Source organism: Aulonocara sp. 'chitande type north' Nkhata Bay, linkage group LG10 (assembly GCF_057382095.1).
Source record: "Aulonocara sp. 'chitande type north' Nkhata Bay isolate Kocher_YH1m ecotype deep benthic linkage group LG10, A_spYH_male_GT1.1, whole genome shotgun sequence".
In the NCBI taxonomy this organism is placed as follows: domain Eukaryota; kingdom Metazoa; phylum Chordata; class Actinopteri; order Cichliformes; family Cichlidae; genus Aulonocara; species Aulonocara sp. 'chitande type north' Nkhata Bay.
The window spans coordinates 22,125,740-22,141,653 of record NC_141353.1 but is presented as its reverse complement, the minus strand read 5'-3'; the positions used below and the strand labels follow the sequence as shown (position 1 = coordinate 22,141,653).

The following is a 15,914-nucleotide window of genomic DNA, read 5'->3' as shown; positions in this document are numbered from 1 at the left end:
TTCCTGGTCTGAAAGACTGGACTTTGCAACGCTCAGAAAGCTACTTTCAGTTTTTTCCCTTATTCACAGGGAGTCACCAAAGTAGGTAACTCTGCATATTGAATGTGGCAGCATGGCTTAGCTTTGCAATGCTGTATCTTAAAAAACTACAAGACTTCTGGAACAATGAGATGATACCAGAATAGAGATGTTTAGCCATATTGCACAGCACCGAGTTTGACTGAAACTTCTGTCTGACAGCTACAGTCTGGCTAGAATTATGCAGTTTATCAAGCACAGCAACAAATCTCCAACAGAATGACTGAAAAAAAGTCAGAATTTAGATCTCATCTTGATTTAAATGCAGTGGCAGGACCTTAAGAGCGTTGTGGATAAACAAATGGAAACTTCTAGCAAAAAAAGAGTAGCCCAAATTCCTCCACAGCGATGTGAAACACTGATAATGTTACACAGAAAACAATTACTTCAAGTTATTTCTGTTAAAGATGGATTATAAGCTGATGATTCATGGACTGTACTTAGGACTGATTTGAGTCCTGTGGAAATGACCTTTTTCACATGACTGTATATTGAATTTATTTAAAAGATGGACTTAAAAGCAATTCCAGTGCAGCCAGCACTTAAACATGCATTCTTTTTAAAGGCCAGCAGAGAGCAGCCCCTTTAGCAAAAAGAAGACTGGTTGTTTGGAAGTCTATGGAATAATAAGCCTCTGTTCCCTTGTCTGTGACCTCAGTCAACACTTTCCTGCTGAGTTTATGGTCTTAGATGCTGGTCTTGAGTCTTATTTACTAAAACACATTTAAATTATAGTCCCTTTTGGAGATACAAAGGATGATAATGAAAGGTATATCCATCATGTTTGGCTTCAGAATGCCAAATTGTCAAAATGCTCAGTTCGAAGTTTTACAACAGGACTTTGTTAATCCATGTTTAATGTCATAGTGTCTATATTCATCCTTATATATACTTTTCCACACTTACCGACCGCTTTTCCCGCATATATATTCTACAGCTCTTTTATTCTGAGCAATTAAACTCTTTATCTATATTACTTCCACACCTTAAATCGATTCGGAATCACCAAACACCCTAAAATGACTAGGCATGACTAGACAGTGGGAGGAGTACCTGCAAAACCCCCCACACAGGAACAGGGTCCAGAGTCACACAGCAGACCAGTTAGAACATTTGAAGCCAGAACCTTCTTGCTATGAGATAATGCGACTAACCACTAACTAACCATGGTGTTAACTTGACTCTAAGGAAAGCCTAAGTTTAAACTTTGGCTTAATAAAGTATTCTAAACTACTGAAGGATTAAAAAAATGATCTTTCTAAAAGGGACTTTTCGTAACATTTAGGGCCACAGTAAACCATTCACACAAGGATTAACTTGTTCAAGCCACCCAGAAACAACTTGTGCCCTGACCTTTGTTATATGTTTCCCTCATTTATTCAGGTTTTTCATTTACTTTGTTATTACATTGTAAATAGTACACTCTGTACACTGGGTGTTGGTACCTTGAAGAGAGTAACAGAGATGTCGATGTTTTCCGGGACAGGCCACACTACCATGCCTCTGTAGGGGTTCTTGATTCCAGGTTGCCAACTGTGGAGCTGCAGAAGAAATAACGCATTAACAGAGCTGTGAGGAGGTGTGTATGTGTTTATGTGTGCGGTGTTTTGGTGACTTCACCTTGGAACACATTCGTCTGTTCCTCCTGGTCCACACCACCCTCAGCTTGTCTGGTTGCCTAAAGAAACACGAACACACATCAAAACAGAAGTGCCATTTTCCCTCAGGCCATTGTACGTCAGTCATACCTAATACACTCTTTGCTCATAAGCAAGCGAGTTCTCAGAACAAAGTAGACACGATCCAAACTAGATAACACAAGTAAGAGATCTTGTGACTGCTGAATAATAATTCCTCTGTGCCAATGAAAGAACATGATGTGTGTTTATTTGTGAAGATGGTTGTCAGCAAATCTATGCAGGTCTGTGAAGATGTGATGCTGTGCATTTACGTGTTAAAGTGTTAGAGTACAACAAGTTACCACATGAAACATGTTACAAGTGTGTACCTGTCTTTTTGTAAATGTGTGTTTTATAACATCTGTTTCTGTGTTTCTATTGTATTTCTCAGCCCTCTGTGGCACAGGAAGTGAGACAGGAAGCTGCACAGTCATATGACCTAAATTTGTATGACTATAAGGCGTGCCTATGACAGGAAGAGAGGAGCCCCCATAACAGGACACAAGATACTAACAAATGCAGGCACCGATCCACATAATACCCCTTTGGGCCGCCACTAATACTACTACTAATAGTAGTAATAAATGTCAATAATAGTGTTATAACAATGTTATATATTATTCATATTTATTCCTTTGTCTGGGCCAGGGGAAATAATAATTCTGTATGTTGTCTTGCAGCACTTTACCGCACTATTTTTGAACATTTTTAAAAAGTGGACAACAAAAATATTGTAATAATACAGAGAAAACCCTAACAATCAGATGACACCCTATGAGCAAGCACTTGGTGTCAGTGGGAAGGAAAAGCTCCCTTTTAATAGGAAGAAATCTCTGGCAAAACCAGAATTATAGTGCATCATGGGAAGCCCTGAGCAACTTAGGTCTATTGTAAGTGTAAGTAAGGGAGGGTGCAGAGTTATTTGATCCAGTCATAACTATAAGGTTTATCAAAAAGGAAAGTTTTAAGCCTAATCTTAAAACTAGACAGGGCGTCTGTCTCCAGAATCCAAACTGGGAGCTGGTTCCACAGAAGAGGAGCCTGAAAGCTTAAGGCTCTGCCTCCCATTCTACTTTTAAAAATCCCGCAGTCTGAGAGCCAAGTGCTCTCTATGAGTCAAAGAGCACCGCTCTCACCGCTATGGAGGAATAACTCATAATACTCTTTAAATCTCATTGCTAAGCCCTACTACATTACATTTATACATGAAGTATTCCAATACATACAAAAACGACAGCAATAGTTTTTAGATGGTCCATGTGGTCTCACGTTTCAGTGCATCAGTGTTCAAGTATGGCTGAGAAGGCTTTGTGAGCACATGTGTTTGTGCGGTATGTGTGTCAGGGGGTCAGGGAGTGCCATCAGAAATAGCCTGGTAGGCACAGAGATGCAGAGGAGACGGAAAGAATACATTAAATAAAAATCAGAGACATTAACATTTGCTGAAAGGAAATATAATCTATAATACGAAGATGCGAAAAGATCTATTGGGCACAGTTACAATGGGCAGCGGTGGAGAGTTGACACTGGTTTTAAAGAAGCAAACAATGGTGGTGCAATACAGCTCAGTAACATGTGATTACTGCACACCACAGCTCAACAGACAATAGTTTTCTTATCCCACGACTGCTTAGATGAGTGGTAAACATGACTCGCCTCTGTGTTGAAATGTCCGCATGCAGCGCTAAGTGTTAGATATAAGCGTAGCTGTCTCTTCAGCAAACCTGCTCACTTACTCACCAACATCTCTCATGGTTTGGTCACATGAAGCGTTTCTAAGACATAAAAATAGTCTTGTTGCTAAGTCTTTTATTATGCCTGTGTCACTTCACCGCCTCTGTCAACATTAGTTCATTTTCTAAATGTTGTCTCCGGGTCCTTTTTAAATCCCCCCCCCCCCCCTGTATTTTTGCTTCTTTTATCCAACCTGATTGACCCTAACCTTTCTTTTACTTAAAATTGCCACCTTTGTTACTATTGAACATGTGTCTCAGTACAGAAAGTCGATGATCTTAAATAATAGGCTAACACCCCCTCAAACACAGACACATGCGCACAGAATATTTGTAGAGGGACCCACATGTGGCCAAAGAGTTCACTTCCTGTCAGTAACCTCAGAGTTTAATCACGTTCAAACATGTGTTGATCACCAACACATACATTGAGCACACATGACTGAAACTTTGGATGAATCTCTGGTGGTGTCCTCACTTCCTCTTTACTCCTCCCTTTCCTTCTCTGTCTGTGGTTATGACAGTGGAAGTTAAAGACTCTGATTTCATCACTCTGAATGTAGGAAGTAAATCACTCAGTTGCCTTTATAGGTTTTACACCACGGATGTATACCTGTGTCTTTCTGCTGTTGATCAAACTCTTTAAACCTTTTTGAGCCACTCTGTTCTTTATTGAGGTCTGTGCTGGAAACCCAATTAATACATCATTTAATGTAATCTGAACAGATAAGAAGGTGCAGTGTGGTCCAAACTGACAACTGGGTGAAAGTTTAAAGATGTTGCTGAAGCTGTTAACAGAGGAGATTGCACTTGGGATTTTAAGATTATGATAATGTGTAATACCACTTCCAGTCACGTGAAAAAGAAAGTTTTCACAGTCCTCGTGCAGTTATGTGAAACGCTAAGTACACACAATGATTCAGTAGCTTGTAGAAAAACGTTTAGCATCAATGACTTAAACTGAGCTTTTCTCTGTATCTTTATTGGTCTCGTACATCATTATGGGGGATTTTTAGCTCACCTTTCTTTACAGTGTTGCTTCAGTTCATTGAGGTTTTTTGGCATTTGTTTATACGCAGCTCTCTTAAGGTCCTGCAGTAAATTCAATCAGGTTGACTTTGAATGGGCCGTTGCAACACATCGATTCTTTTCCTTTTCAGCCACTCTTGATAGATTTGCTGCTGTGCATGGGATCATTGTTCTCTTGCATGACCCAGTTTGGGTCATGCAAGGACATGACAGGTGTGACAAGGACAGATAGCCTCATATGCAGGAGTTCATGGCTGATCCCATGTCTTCAAGGTCTCCAGGTCCTGTCGCTTCAAAACAAGCCCAAATCATCACACCTCCACCACCGTGCTTGGCAGGACTGCACAGAGTCCTGTGAAAACTTTCTGTTTCACATGACTGCATGGCAATAGTTTTACTTTCCTTTTTTTAATGCCAGTGCCTCACACTTTTGCTGACAAATTAACATTTCTTTTTGTATTTTTTTTAATCGCATTGTAGTGTCTTTTCTAAGTTTTTGTTTTATTTGCATCAACTCTTTTATTATCTCTCTTTTTTTAAGTAGCTGGCTTAGTTAGCTATAGTCTAAAAACCTTGCCCTTGACCCCTGAAGCTGACACTTTTGACTTATTTTGCTTTCAGTATATCAGTTTGAGTCATATAACGTTTCAGCTTCCAAAAGTTTTGTGTAACCTAACGAGCTTTAGCCTCATAAAATAGTTTATTTAAATCCCAGACATGAACTAACAACGATGAGCATGACTGGACACTATAGAGGGTCCTACATGCGCATGGTCACAGCAGTGGACATATCACGTCCACGCAGGCGGGGTGGGGAATCGAACCCGCACTGTCAGCTCAGCACATGGGGGACGCCCTCATCGTCCTCAATGTAGCGGAAAACACCCACGATATGAGATAAACATAGAAGTCCTAGAAGGCTTATTATAGCTAATAACAGGCTATACACGGTATCAGGAGGCTACTCACATCTCCAACAATAAAAATCGTGAGCAAATAGATGCAGAAAAGCGCATTTACTTACCATTTTTTAGTACACTCCAAAACGAGTTCCTGGTAAGAAGCGATGAACTGAAACTTTGAAGCCTTTTTACCAACTCGCTGCAGTCTTTTCCACACCGAAGTCATAACTTCCAGCGGTTAAAATAAAACCTAAGAAAGAGGAAAACTGAAGAAGCCCTCCGCCTGACAATAATCCAACTTTGTCCGCTGCTTGTGCTCCTTATAAGGCTTTCTTCTTCCTTCTCTGCTGCTGCTGCTCCTGTTGCTTATAATGAACTTCACACAAGCTGTGACTTGCGCTCATTGGCACCGAGTTGAATCACACACTGACACACAACAAAAAGGACAGAAATGTCGCCATGTACCGAGAAGCAAGAGCCGAACACCGTGAACAGGCAGCTGAAGAGTCAGTAAAGAGGAACCGATTCCGCTCTGTCATTAACACAAGCTTCAAATTAATACGACAGCAGCCCGAAGTTTCAGTCAGACCACTGCAGGAGCTCTCACTGACTCTTTCTGCCAGTAATCCACACGTGGAGACGGCGCAGCTGACTCAAGCGTGGGGTTGTTGTAATATAGGTCTGCTTCCTTTAGAGTTAGTTAACCCTCCCTTTTTTCATGGGTGAAAGCAGCCAGCAACAGAGAGACAGGCAGAGTCAGACAGGATATGCAAAGACTGATGCAGTGGTATGCAAACTCCTTTATCTTGCTGCTTGTGTGGAGGCACTGAGGTGACAGTCCTCAGTTATACCTGCAGACTTTGATCCTAGCTATCTTGAACAGCCTTATCTGACATTTAACTTAATCAGCCGTTCATAATCTCATCTCCAGCAAGCTGAAAGCACACTGTGTCTTGAAATTGCGTTTTTCAAATTGGGTATATAACTGAAATCACTTTCTGAGTTTCGGCTGCGTCATCCAACGCTCACTCAGGAAAGTGTGGATCATGTAGTTAGAGGAATAGTTTCCACTGAGGAGAGCCAATAGACTACAGACCAGTGTGTGTTTGTGTGTGTATGCGTGTGTGTAAGATAGGTCAAGGCACAGGGATTTTCCTCAGTGAGAGCAGGAGTGTATTTATAGGATGGAGAACAGGGATTGATGGATGGACAGAGGCAGCTGGAGTAGAGGAGTGTGGGGCAGCAGCAGGGGGGTAACTCTCTCATGACTCAGAGTTGGGCTAATGTTACTCTTTGGTTCGGTATTCAACACAGCATTATACCTCTCAGTACCTCTGCCCAATCCTACTCTAAACATGTACACAGACACACACATAACAGCCTGCGGTGTCATCTCATCCCCTCTTTTGTTAATTGGTGCTCTCTGCAGTCAGTAAAATGAATTTCTGTCTACTGTAAACACTTGCTGCTGTCTGGCCTCTTCTACTGTAGCACAAACATGTCATTTTTGTGTTGTCTCTTTTATTTTCATATCACTTTTGTTTCTCTTTGCCTATCTGGGTTATTTCCCAGCTGTAGGTACTGACCTCACAAGTCAGTGTATTGTAGCTCTGGTAGTATTATTCCCCTTTCCAGCTTTGCCTGCTGTCACCACCCCTTCTGATGTCTATTTGTTTTACTAATCACTGACTGTTGAATTTACAGTAACTGAGTCATACGATACCAATAGTGATAAAAAAGGCTTCTATGAGACGAGCAGTGAGCAGTGTGAAAATTTACATTTGCATTGAGCCTAAAAGGCCAAACCACAAAAACATTCTGGTGATGGATGAGATAGAGAGCATGAACACAGACACACACACGCACACACAGAAATTCAGCCCAACTCTCATTTAGAGTGACAGAGAGGCATATTCTAACAATATCCACAACATGTGTTGATTATAAATAGAGAACAGCGTGAGACGTTCTTCTCAGACATCTCTCCAAAGCAAATGGTTTTCCCCATGCTGCAGCCATGTAGGATGACCTCAGAGAAGGAGGAGAAGGTGGAGGACTGCAGGAGCTCTCTCTTGGCTGAAGGCAGCATGTCCCCTGTTGGTCATATTTGGCAATACCACCCCCTGGTTGTCTTTAACCGAATGCAGGAATACTGTTCATATCTGTGGCACACGCTGAAGTTATATTCCAAGACTTCAATGCAAAGTAGAAAGAAAAACCATGATGTGCAAAGTCACTTGTTAAACACAGACACTGACTTTCAAACGTTTAATGACAGCTTAATATATCTGCATTCACGACCTCTGAACAGGATTCCATCAGGATTTACTCAGGAATCATTTCTGATAATCTGAAGGTCGATTTTGTTATCGCTGGAGTCTCAAGAGGAAGCAAAATGGTTTGTCTTGTATGCATAATTTTAAAAAGCAGGTTGTTTTCCCCCATACACTGCTGTTGAAAACCTATGGTCATTTAACACCTTGAAGTGAAGTAAGAAAATCTTGAAGAAATCACAAACCTCCCTGATACTACTGTGTGAAGGATGAAACTCTAGGATTGCAACTCAGAGTCTCTAAAACCTCCCACTGTATCACACACAGTGGCAAACAGCTGATTAGGAACATGAAAGCATCCTGTTTGACATAAAAAAAAACAAGTAAGTTTCTTTGTATTAAACATGGAAAAAAATGACAAAATCCTCATGAAACCACAAACTGCATGCCTGCATTCACATCTCTGTGAATGCAGGCATGCATTTTCAGAATCAAACAACAAGCACGTTGGAGCATGTAGATGGCACAAAATATGCCTGAACAGTGCTAACATCTGATCTTACTCGTCTCTCTTGATTTTCTTCTCCAGCAGTGGCTGTAAGTGCTCCTGCAGGACAGCGAGTGCAAGTTAGTGTATTTTTGCTTGGAGTAGCATAGAACTTTTGAATGAGTGTTAATTTTTACCAAGTTGCAAAGTTCTGGATCCCACATAGATTAGGGAACCTTTACACAATTCTCATATCAAGCATGCAGCACGACGAGAGAAAACGGACTTTACAACTTCATGTTTTCAGATAAATTCAACTAATCTAAGGTTAAATTTCAACCTGAGGTTTATAAGAGGAAGAAACGGCCACATAAGTTGTTATAAACTGTTTCAAACTTCCCCTCTGACATTACCAATCACATCAGGAGAATGGCAAATAAAGCTGTCATGGATATACACACACCAGTCAAAAGTTTGGACACAGCTTCTCATTTAATGGTTTTTCTTTAATTTTACTACTTTCTACATTGTAGACACATACTGAAAACATCAAATGCATGAAGCAAGATATATGGAGTCATGTAGCAAAAAAATAAATATATATGTTTTATATTTTAGATTCCTGAAAGTAGCCACCCTTTGCTTTGTTGACAGCCTTTGCCTTCTATCAATGAGCTTCATGATGTAGTCAGCTGAAATGGTTTTCGCTTCACAGGTCAGGGTTTATTTGTGAAATTTCTTGCCTTCTTGATGGGGTTGGGACCATCAGTTGTGTTGTGCAGAAGTCACAGCTGGTACACAGCTGACAGCTTTCTTTGACAACTGTTAGAATTCATATTATGGCAAAAACCAACCAGCTAAGTAAAGAGAAATGACAGCCCATCATTACTTTAAAAACTGAAGGTCAGTCAGTCCAGAAAATGGAAAAACTTGGAATGTGTCCCCAAGTTTAGTTGCAAAAACCATCAAGTGCTACGATGAAACTAGCACACATGATGACCGGCCCAGGAAATGAAGACCAAGAGTCACCTCTGCTGCTGAGGATAAATTCATCCACGTCACCAGCCTCAGAAATCGCAAGAGACAAGGAAGAAGAGAGAACTCTTGTGTGCTTATCTTTCTCCACTTCCTTAGAGAATCCATTATCAGCATTCAAAGAGGGATTGAACAGAACAGAGAAGCGCCAAAGTAAAACATCTGTGCTTGCCACTTGAAAAAAATAAAATAAACAACTACAGCTCAAGCTTCATTTTGAGACGCTGTTATGGAGTCATTAGAATGACTGAGTGTTTTTGACAGGGCGTAGTAGTTTAAATTGGGTATAGGTGTGGATGCAAGGTAAAAGAAGCTCCGAAGTGCATAGAATAAACTGCTGTATAAATATTTGTGTGAAAAGATGAATGTGGCTTGCAAAACAGGTCATTTTTATTTTATTTTCTATAAAACCTCCTGTGTAAATCCTGTTCTCTATAATGTTTACCAATATATAAAAAAAAAAAAAAAACAATCTGGAAGATGATCACTTTTGGACTGGATGCTTCCTCACCTGATGTGCAATTTCTCCGAGCCCCAGCAGCATCCCCTGCTGGAGGTCAGGATGTTGCAAGCCCTTGGGCAGCAGCAGCTTCAGTGATGAAAAGACACCACCCAGTGGACAGTCAGCTCCGTGGCACAAACTCTTCCATCACATCATCGGGAGACGCAATGGCACAGATAAAACATGGAAAACAAACCTTAAGTGGAAACAGTCCTTATTTCTGTTTTATTCTCACAGAAAATAGCTGCCCCATCGAACCACACTTTCCAAGTGCAAAGCAGACTAGATGTAATGTGGGAGTAACAAATGTGAAGTCAAGCTTTCAGACAGCATCCCTGCTTCACCCGACTGCAACAGCACCATGATTGTCCCGATTTTCGGATAAAGTGCACAGTGTTTTCTTTAACTGAAGCACTTCTCTAACTCCAGTTAAATCCAGCCTGCCACGCAATAAATCAAAACTTGCATGGAGATGATGCAAAAGCCATAAACATTTATTTTGAACTTGCTTCAACACATCATTCTCAAATTAAAACTATTTTGATGTGTTTCTGTGCCCCTGTAAATGACTTTAAACCCCCCTTTGTGTGTGGATGGTGTTGTGTATGGATCCAGCTTTTATGAAGCCCTCTTATGAAAAGAAACAAGCTGCAGAGCTCCTGAACAAGAAGTGCTTTATTGTGATACATTATTAGAAATCTTTTACTACCTTGATCAACACTGAAGCTGGCTTTTCCTCTATCAACATACAATTCAGAGTATATTTGCTCTCAGCTTTTTTCAAAGTATTATGTCTGACTCCCGAACTCTGCGCGCTCTCATAGACACATCGGCGAGCCACCTGACCGTCACCATTAGGCATCAAACACATATACAACAAAAACTTTCTACAATGACCATCTTTGCACTGCCACAATGGCAGAGACAACAGAAACAGAGCCAGAATGAGCAGCAGGCTTTGTGAGACAATACAGGGCCACATTAGAGGAATGACGCGTTTTGGCAAAAATACTGACTATAAATCTGAATGTAGTAAAAGATCCCTTATAACTCTTTTCCACCGACATGTGACTAGTGTGAAGCCAGTTCTGCCCAAGGAGGACCATCCCAAATTTCCACAGGTTTGACAATCGAGTGGTAAAGAGAGGAAGAAAGGGTCATTTCTAAGGGGAGATAACAACGCAGGACAGACTCTGTTGGCTGCTTCAGCAAATCACTGGTGAATATCTGGTGATAGCCCCTCTATCAGACACTGACATCAGTGGTTTCAACTCAGGGTCCAGCATTTGTGGTGCTGTATCAAAAAAGCTGGCTTTTTCTCAATGGAAATGCATAGAAACATGTGTTAACTGGATTTATCTCTTTGCTCTATAGATTAAACCATATTAGAAGAATTTAATCACAGAATGGGTTAAATTAATTATGTTTTTAGATTAATATCAGCTCTAACTTCCAAAAGAGTGAAAAAACAGTCAAATTTGTAACATTTCTGCCAGCTATACAACTACATTAATCCAAGAGTAACCGGAGCACTTTTGATGTTATATTCCTATTTTCATAATACTTTGACCAATTTTGAAATCATCTCTAAGCAAGAGAGAAGCTGAACCAGAGTCATTACTCCAAGACAGAGGCAAGCAGAAACAGTGTTCCAGGGTTTCAGCCAGTCTGTGGCAGCTACTGGGTGAGCTCCTTGAGGCTGCGCAGCGAGTTGGCACAGCTGTTGATGAGGCTGCAGAGCTGGATGCTCGCTTCCAGTGAGGCTGAGCTTTGTAACTGGTTAGTGGCCCAGCGAAGTTTGGTGAGGACAGCTTCCTCGGCTTCCTGCAACACAAGTCGCTGGGCAGAGCTCTGTGGAGTAACTGAGGGACGAGCTGGTGCCAGGGCTGCAGTGGAGGCTGGAGTTGAAGGAGGAGGGACAGCGGGTGGAGGCAGAGGAGTTCTTCCACCTGCGGCAGCCCCCTCACAGTGCTCTGGTCTAGGCTGGGGAATGGACATATTTCCCTGACTGCTGCTGGGGCTGTCATTGAGCTCAGGAGTCTGGGACGGTGTGGGGGACTGGGCTGCGAGCTGCCTTTCCCTCACCTGGGACAATGCAGCCTGAGCATTCAGGGCTGGGAGGAAGAAAGGGCAGACAATGTAACAAGAACACAAAGTGGGCTAACATATGTATGTTTTTTGAAAAGATATTTATAATTATTTACATGGAAAACATAAGACTATGTGATTTAAAGGTTTAAATATCTATTGTGCAGACCGTTTGTGAAAGGGTGGTCGAGTAGCAATTTATGTTCAAACTAGTTTTGCAGTGTAAATGACAGTTTCCAAATCTTCTAAACAACTTGACATTTGTAACTTTAAATGTAAATTTGTCTGGTTGAGCTGAAGGGTTTTAAGCAAATTCTAAGGACACTGGAGAAAGCATCATTGGACGGCTGCTCCTACTCTTAATGTGTTAATGCTACTCTTTTTTTTTTTGTGTTTTTTAAATTCGTTTTATTTTTTCCAGTTAATTGTTTATATGAATTCTAATGTTTTAAAATTTAATTCTGTATAGATATTTAAACGGGTCAATCTTGAAGATATGACCCCATGTCTCAATGAGGTTTACCTGTATAAATACATTTTAAATACATTTTTTTAATGCATACCAGGGTTGTCTTTGTCAATATCAGAGTCCAGCTCCTGGCATGAGACGCAGTAGTTTTTCTGCTGTTTGTCCTGGAGAAGAATAGTCTGAAAAACACAAATACATAAATGATGCCACTCCTCACCTTCTGTTCATGATAACACCTGCATACATTTTTACATAATAATAATAATAAAAAATTTAAAAAAAGTGCCACTTTGCGCCATCAATGACACAGCAAAACCATGTTTTTATATTTCCTAGCACAGATGATGACACAAGCCCAGGCATGTTTAACAAGAGATGATGATTTAGGACCCAAAGGAGCTACTTAACAAACGGAAGAAAAAAAAAAAAAAAAAAAAAGTTGTTTCACTGCTTGAGGCAAAAATACAACCAGGCTATGAAGCCAAACAAAAAAAATAAGTAAAAATCTGCAGCTGGTGATGTGAAACCGAATGTAAACATGACTCCACTGAGCATCACTGGGGCACTCCACATGACAGGAAGAGCGTACAGTGGATTGAAATTACTGATGCAGTTAACATGGTGGTAAAGGAGGGTTTTAACCCTCTACACCCCATAACAGTTGCTCTAAACATCCCCTTAAATGCATGTTTCTACTACTATTTGTATACACACTATATTTTAAAATATCTGAACAACAATTACACCTAACAACAAATTTGGGGGGGGGGGGGGGGGGCACACATTTCAATTAAACATTAGGCGATAATTTACGTTTTCATCCCAGTCACTTTGTCTGGCATTCATGTGTGGTAAGTGAAGACTCTCGGATCACCGTTTACCTCAGCTGTCAACAAGCTGGGTGAGAATCCCCCACATGCATTTAGAGTGGGGGTGTTTTACAGCTTCTGAAGGAGGCTGTAAAAGTTGGTGATGAGTCAGAGAAAGTCACTCCTTCCTGATGACAGTGATACTGAGGTGAGTTGTTGAGGATATCCTGAACTTCTGTCAGTAACCACTGCTTTTTCTTTTTTCCCCTGATGTGAGCTTGTGTCAGAAGCTTTCTTTTAAGTGGATCTAACGTTGTCAGCCTCTATGAATAAAATCTCAGACGATGTGAGAGTGTAATCAAACTGTTTATGGGAGGGATTTTTATTTAGCTGGCACAATGTTAGCGTATAACCAGGTGGTGTTATAGTTGGTATGTTGCCAGCTGTCTGGAGACAGGAGTGTCTAATCTGCTGACAACCAGGTGAAATCTGGACTAAAGTATTTTTAATGGACATTTTCTTATGTTAAAGCATGTAATTCAGTTCACAAGATTAGACTACAGGTGAGCAGGAAGAGGATGAGGTGGGCATAAGGGAGAAGTGGTGAATGAGGCAGATGAAGAAAAGAAAAAAAAAGAGGAAAATATAAATGTACAAATCTCATATAGTTTGAAAGATCTGTGCCATCTTTACATTAAAACTAACCTATAAAATTCACACTTTACCCTATTTATTTAGTTTTTTTTTTCAATATTTATGCGTTTGTAATACTTATCAGATTTCCCCTTTTGGGACATCCTAACAGAACTGTAACGTTTATAGACGATAAACACTAGAACCCTCAGGAGGGGTGATTTTGATCACCCAATCTGTGTGCTCACTCCTCTGCCTGCAGCTCTTCACCTCTCCTGCTCAAGACTAAAACTGATTTGGTTGCTGTGCTCTGGATTTCACTCTTTATTTGCTCGGATTAGCTCTCCATTCATTTCAGCTACGGCTCCTCTGCTGCTCCGCACAGCCATCAACCTTCCTGGTTCCTCACACATTCAGTCACACAGTGCTTCTCTACCACTCCACTTCGGCTTGAAATCCCATCCTCAGCTTTGCAATAATTATTTACTTTGGATCTAACTACAGTCCCCCTACATAGAGTTTTTAAATAAATCATATCTGGCAAGTTCTGGCTCAAGTGTAAACATGGTATTGCTGGGCAACCCTGTGTTTGCATTGAAGCACCGCAGCAATTTCCTAATGTTGTAAACCTGCTCAACATTCGGCAATAAAACCCTTTCTGATTCTGCTACAGCAGTGGTTTCACATCAGTTTCTATGGGGTCAAAATGATGTCCTCCGTGGTTCTAGATAAAAGCACTCATATTTTTTTTCCCTTTTGATCCCACACTCAAAATTCAGTATTTGATGAAATACGAGATGATGATGATGAGGGGGTTTTAATTTAACAAAGTCACATAACTTTTAAAATGCCAAGAGGGTCAAAACGACCTTCTGTTAAACAGGTGGTTAAAAAGCTCAACTAAGATATGACATCCCAGGTAGAAAATATTATTCAATTTTATTAGGTGCAGGTTAAGTTCCTTTAGTTGGAATAGTTGTTGCGAAACTGCTATTGTTTTAACCTTTTTTTAAGCTCTTACTTAAAATTTCCAGGGATTACATTATTTAAGCCATTTCTGGGCTTACATTTGGCCTTTGCTCTCTCACTGTTTATCATGCAGTGTCAGTACTATTGCACTATAACCCTGCTGGCATCTTCTGACAATAGATCCATACTTCAAATTAGGCAGTCTTCATTTTGTTTGCTGCTGGCTGGGAGCTGCAATCATCAGGACGTTGATATTTTTCTATATACTTAGAAATATAATTATTGCATATTTAATAAAATATCATGATAACATATCAGAGGCTAACTCACCCAACCTGACAAACACAGCACAGCGTCCTGCTTCACTCACCCCACACACTTCGCAGGCTTCTCCAAGCATCTTGTACCCTTTCAGCAGGTAGTCTCCCATCAGCTTGCTGATTTTGTCTTGCCGCTCCCTACGAGCCTGGATCACCTTCATTTCTGCTTCTGTTGGAGGCTCCCACTTAAAATCCTCTTCATCTGCAGGTCAGTAACAGCCGAAACGTTTCATTTTATTTTCAGATTTCAGACCACAACTATCCTTCTTTCGTATTCTCAAAACTTTAGGATTATAAACAGTCTTAAGCGCTGCTGTAACTTGTGGATACTATTATATGTCTGCTTCTACTTTACCGTTTCAGCGGGATTAAAACAAAAACCCTTTTGGCACTGTTTTGAAGTGTGACTATCACAGGTGAACTGCTCTGCTAGGAAATGACAAGCTAGCTAGCAAACCAGCCGGGCTACCGTTTGGCTAACAACATGTTTACGCTGGCAGCGACGAATTTAAAAGCAAAAATAAAGTAACCCAGAGGAACAGCCTCAATAAAAAGAATTTCTTTTTTTAAATCACAATGCAGGAAAGCAGCAGAAATGTCAAAGTCAGCTTGTTTTTACAACACAAGTTCACAAACCTCCATTCAAAGCCATGTTTCTTCTGTGCTACACGTTGGACGTGATGACGCAATGCAACGCTCCTTCTTCCTCCTCGTTTCTTCCTCCGCGTTCGGCAAATATTTGAGCACAGCCGCCTGCCCCTAGTGTTAATTAGTGGTAAATACCACAAGAGTGAAATTTGGTGGGCAGCGTTCCCACTCCTCGCTGTTATAGTCAAAAATGGTAGCAATAGCGCCACCGTATGCTGATTAGTTAATTAACTTAAACAATTAAATCGTTTCAGCTAAAC

At 40.7% G+C, this 15,914-nt stretch overlaps 2 protein-coding genes across 11 annotated transcripts in view; both read right to left on the bottom strand.

The window, feature by feature from the left end:
* ehbp1l1b (EH domain binding protein 1-like 1b) overlaps nucleotides 1–6,175 on the bottom strand; it is a 28,354-nt gene extending 22,179 nt beyond the window's left edge. For 3 of the 10 annotated variants that reach the window (XM_086309111.1, XM_086309112.1, XM_086309115.1), the window contains exons 1-3: nucleotides 5,544–6,175; nucleotides 1,699–1,756; nucleotides 1,524–1,619 (exon numbers count right to left, since the gene is read on the bottom strand). In XM_086309111.1, the coding sequence (XP_086165237.1) occupies nucleotides 1,524–1,619; nucleotides 1,699–1,756; nucleotides 5,544–5,647 (258 nt within the window). In that variant the 5' untranslated portion in view covers nucleotides 5,648–6,175. The remainder of the gene's footprint in view (nucleotides 1–1,523; nucleotides 1,620–1,698; nucleotides 1,757–5,543) is intronic. The other 7 variants (XM_086309116.1, XM_086309114.1, XM_086309117.1 and 4 more) reach the window with 6 other exon arrangements.
* Nucleotides 6,176–10,375: 4,200 nt separating this feature from the next.
* znrd2 (zinc ribbon domain containing 2) lies at nucleotides 10,376–15,800 on the bottom strand. The gene is made up of 4 exons (XM_086309110.1): nucleotides 15,643–15,800; nucleotides 15,057–15,208; nucleotides 12,370–12,454; nucleotides 10,376–11,832 (listed from the first exon to the last, which is right to left on the bottom strand). The coding sequence occupies exons 1-4, from the start codon at nucleotides 15,656–15,658 to the stop codon at nucleotides 11,396–11,398; spliced, it is 690 nt and encodes a 229-aa protein (XP_086165236.1). The 5' UTR covers nucleotides 15,659–15,800; the 3' UTR covers nucleotides 10,376–11,395.
* Between the last annotated feature and the right edge of the window lie 114 nt (nucleotides 15,801–15,914).

What these genes read in the sequence shown, in the direction of transcription:
- znrd2 (XM_086309110.1), bottom strand. An exon ending in AAGCCTGCGAAGTGTGTGGG is followed by an intron (nt 12,455 to 15,056) that starts GTGAGTGAAGCA and finishes TGTGTTTTTCAG; the next exon opens with ACTATTCTTCTCCAGGACAA. An exon ending in TATTGACAAAGACAACCCTG is followed by an intron (nt 11,833 to 12,369) that starts GTATGCATTAAA and finishes TCTTCCTCCCAG; the next exon opens with CCCTGAATGCTCAGGCTGCA.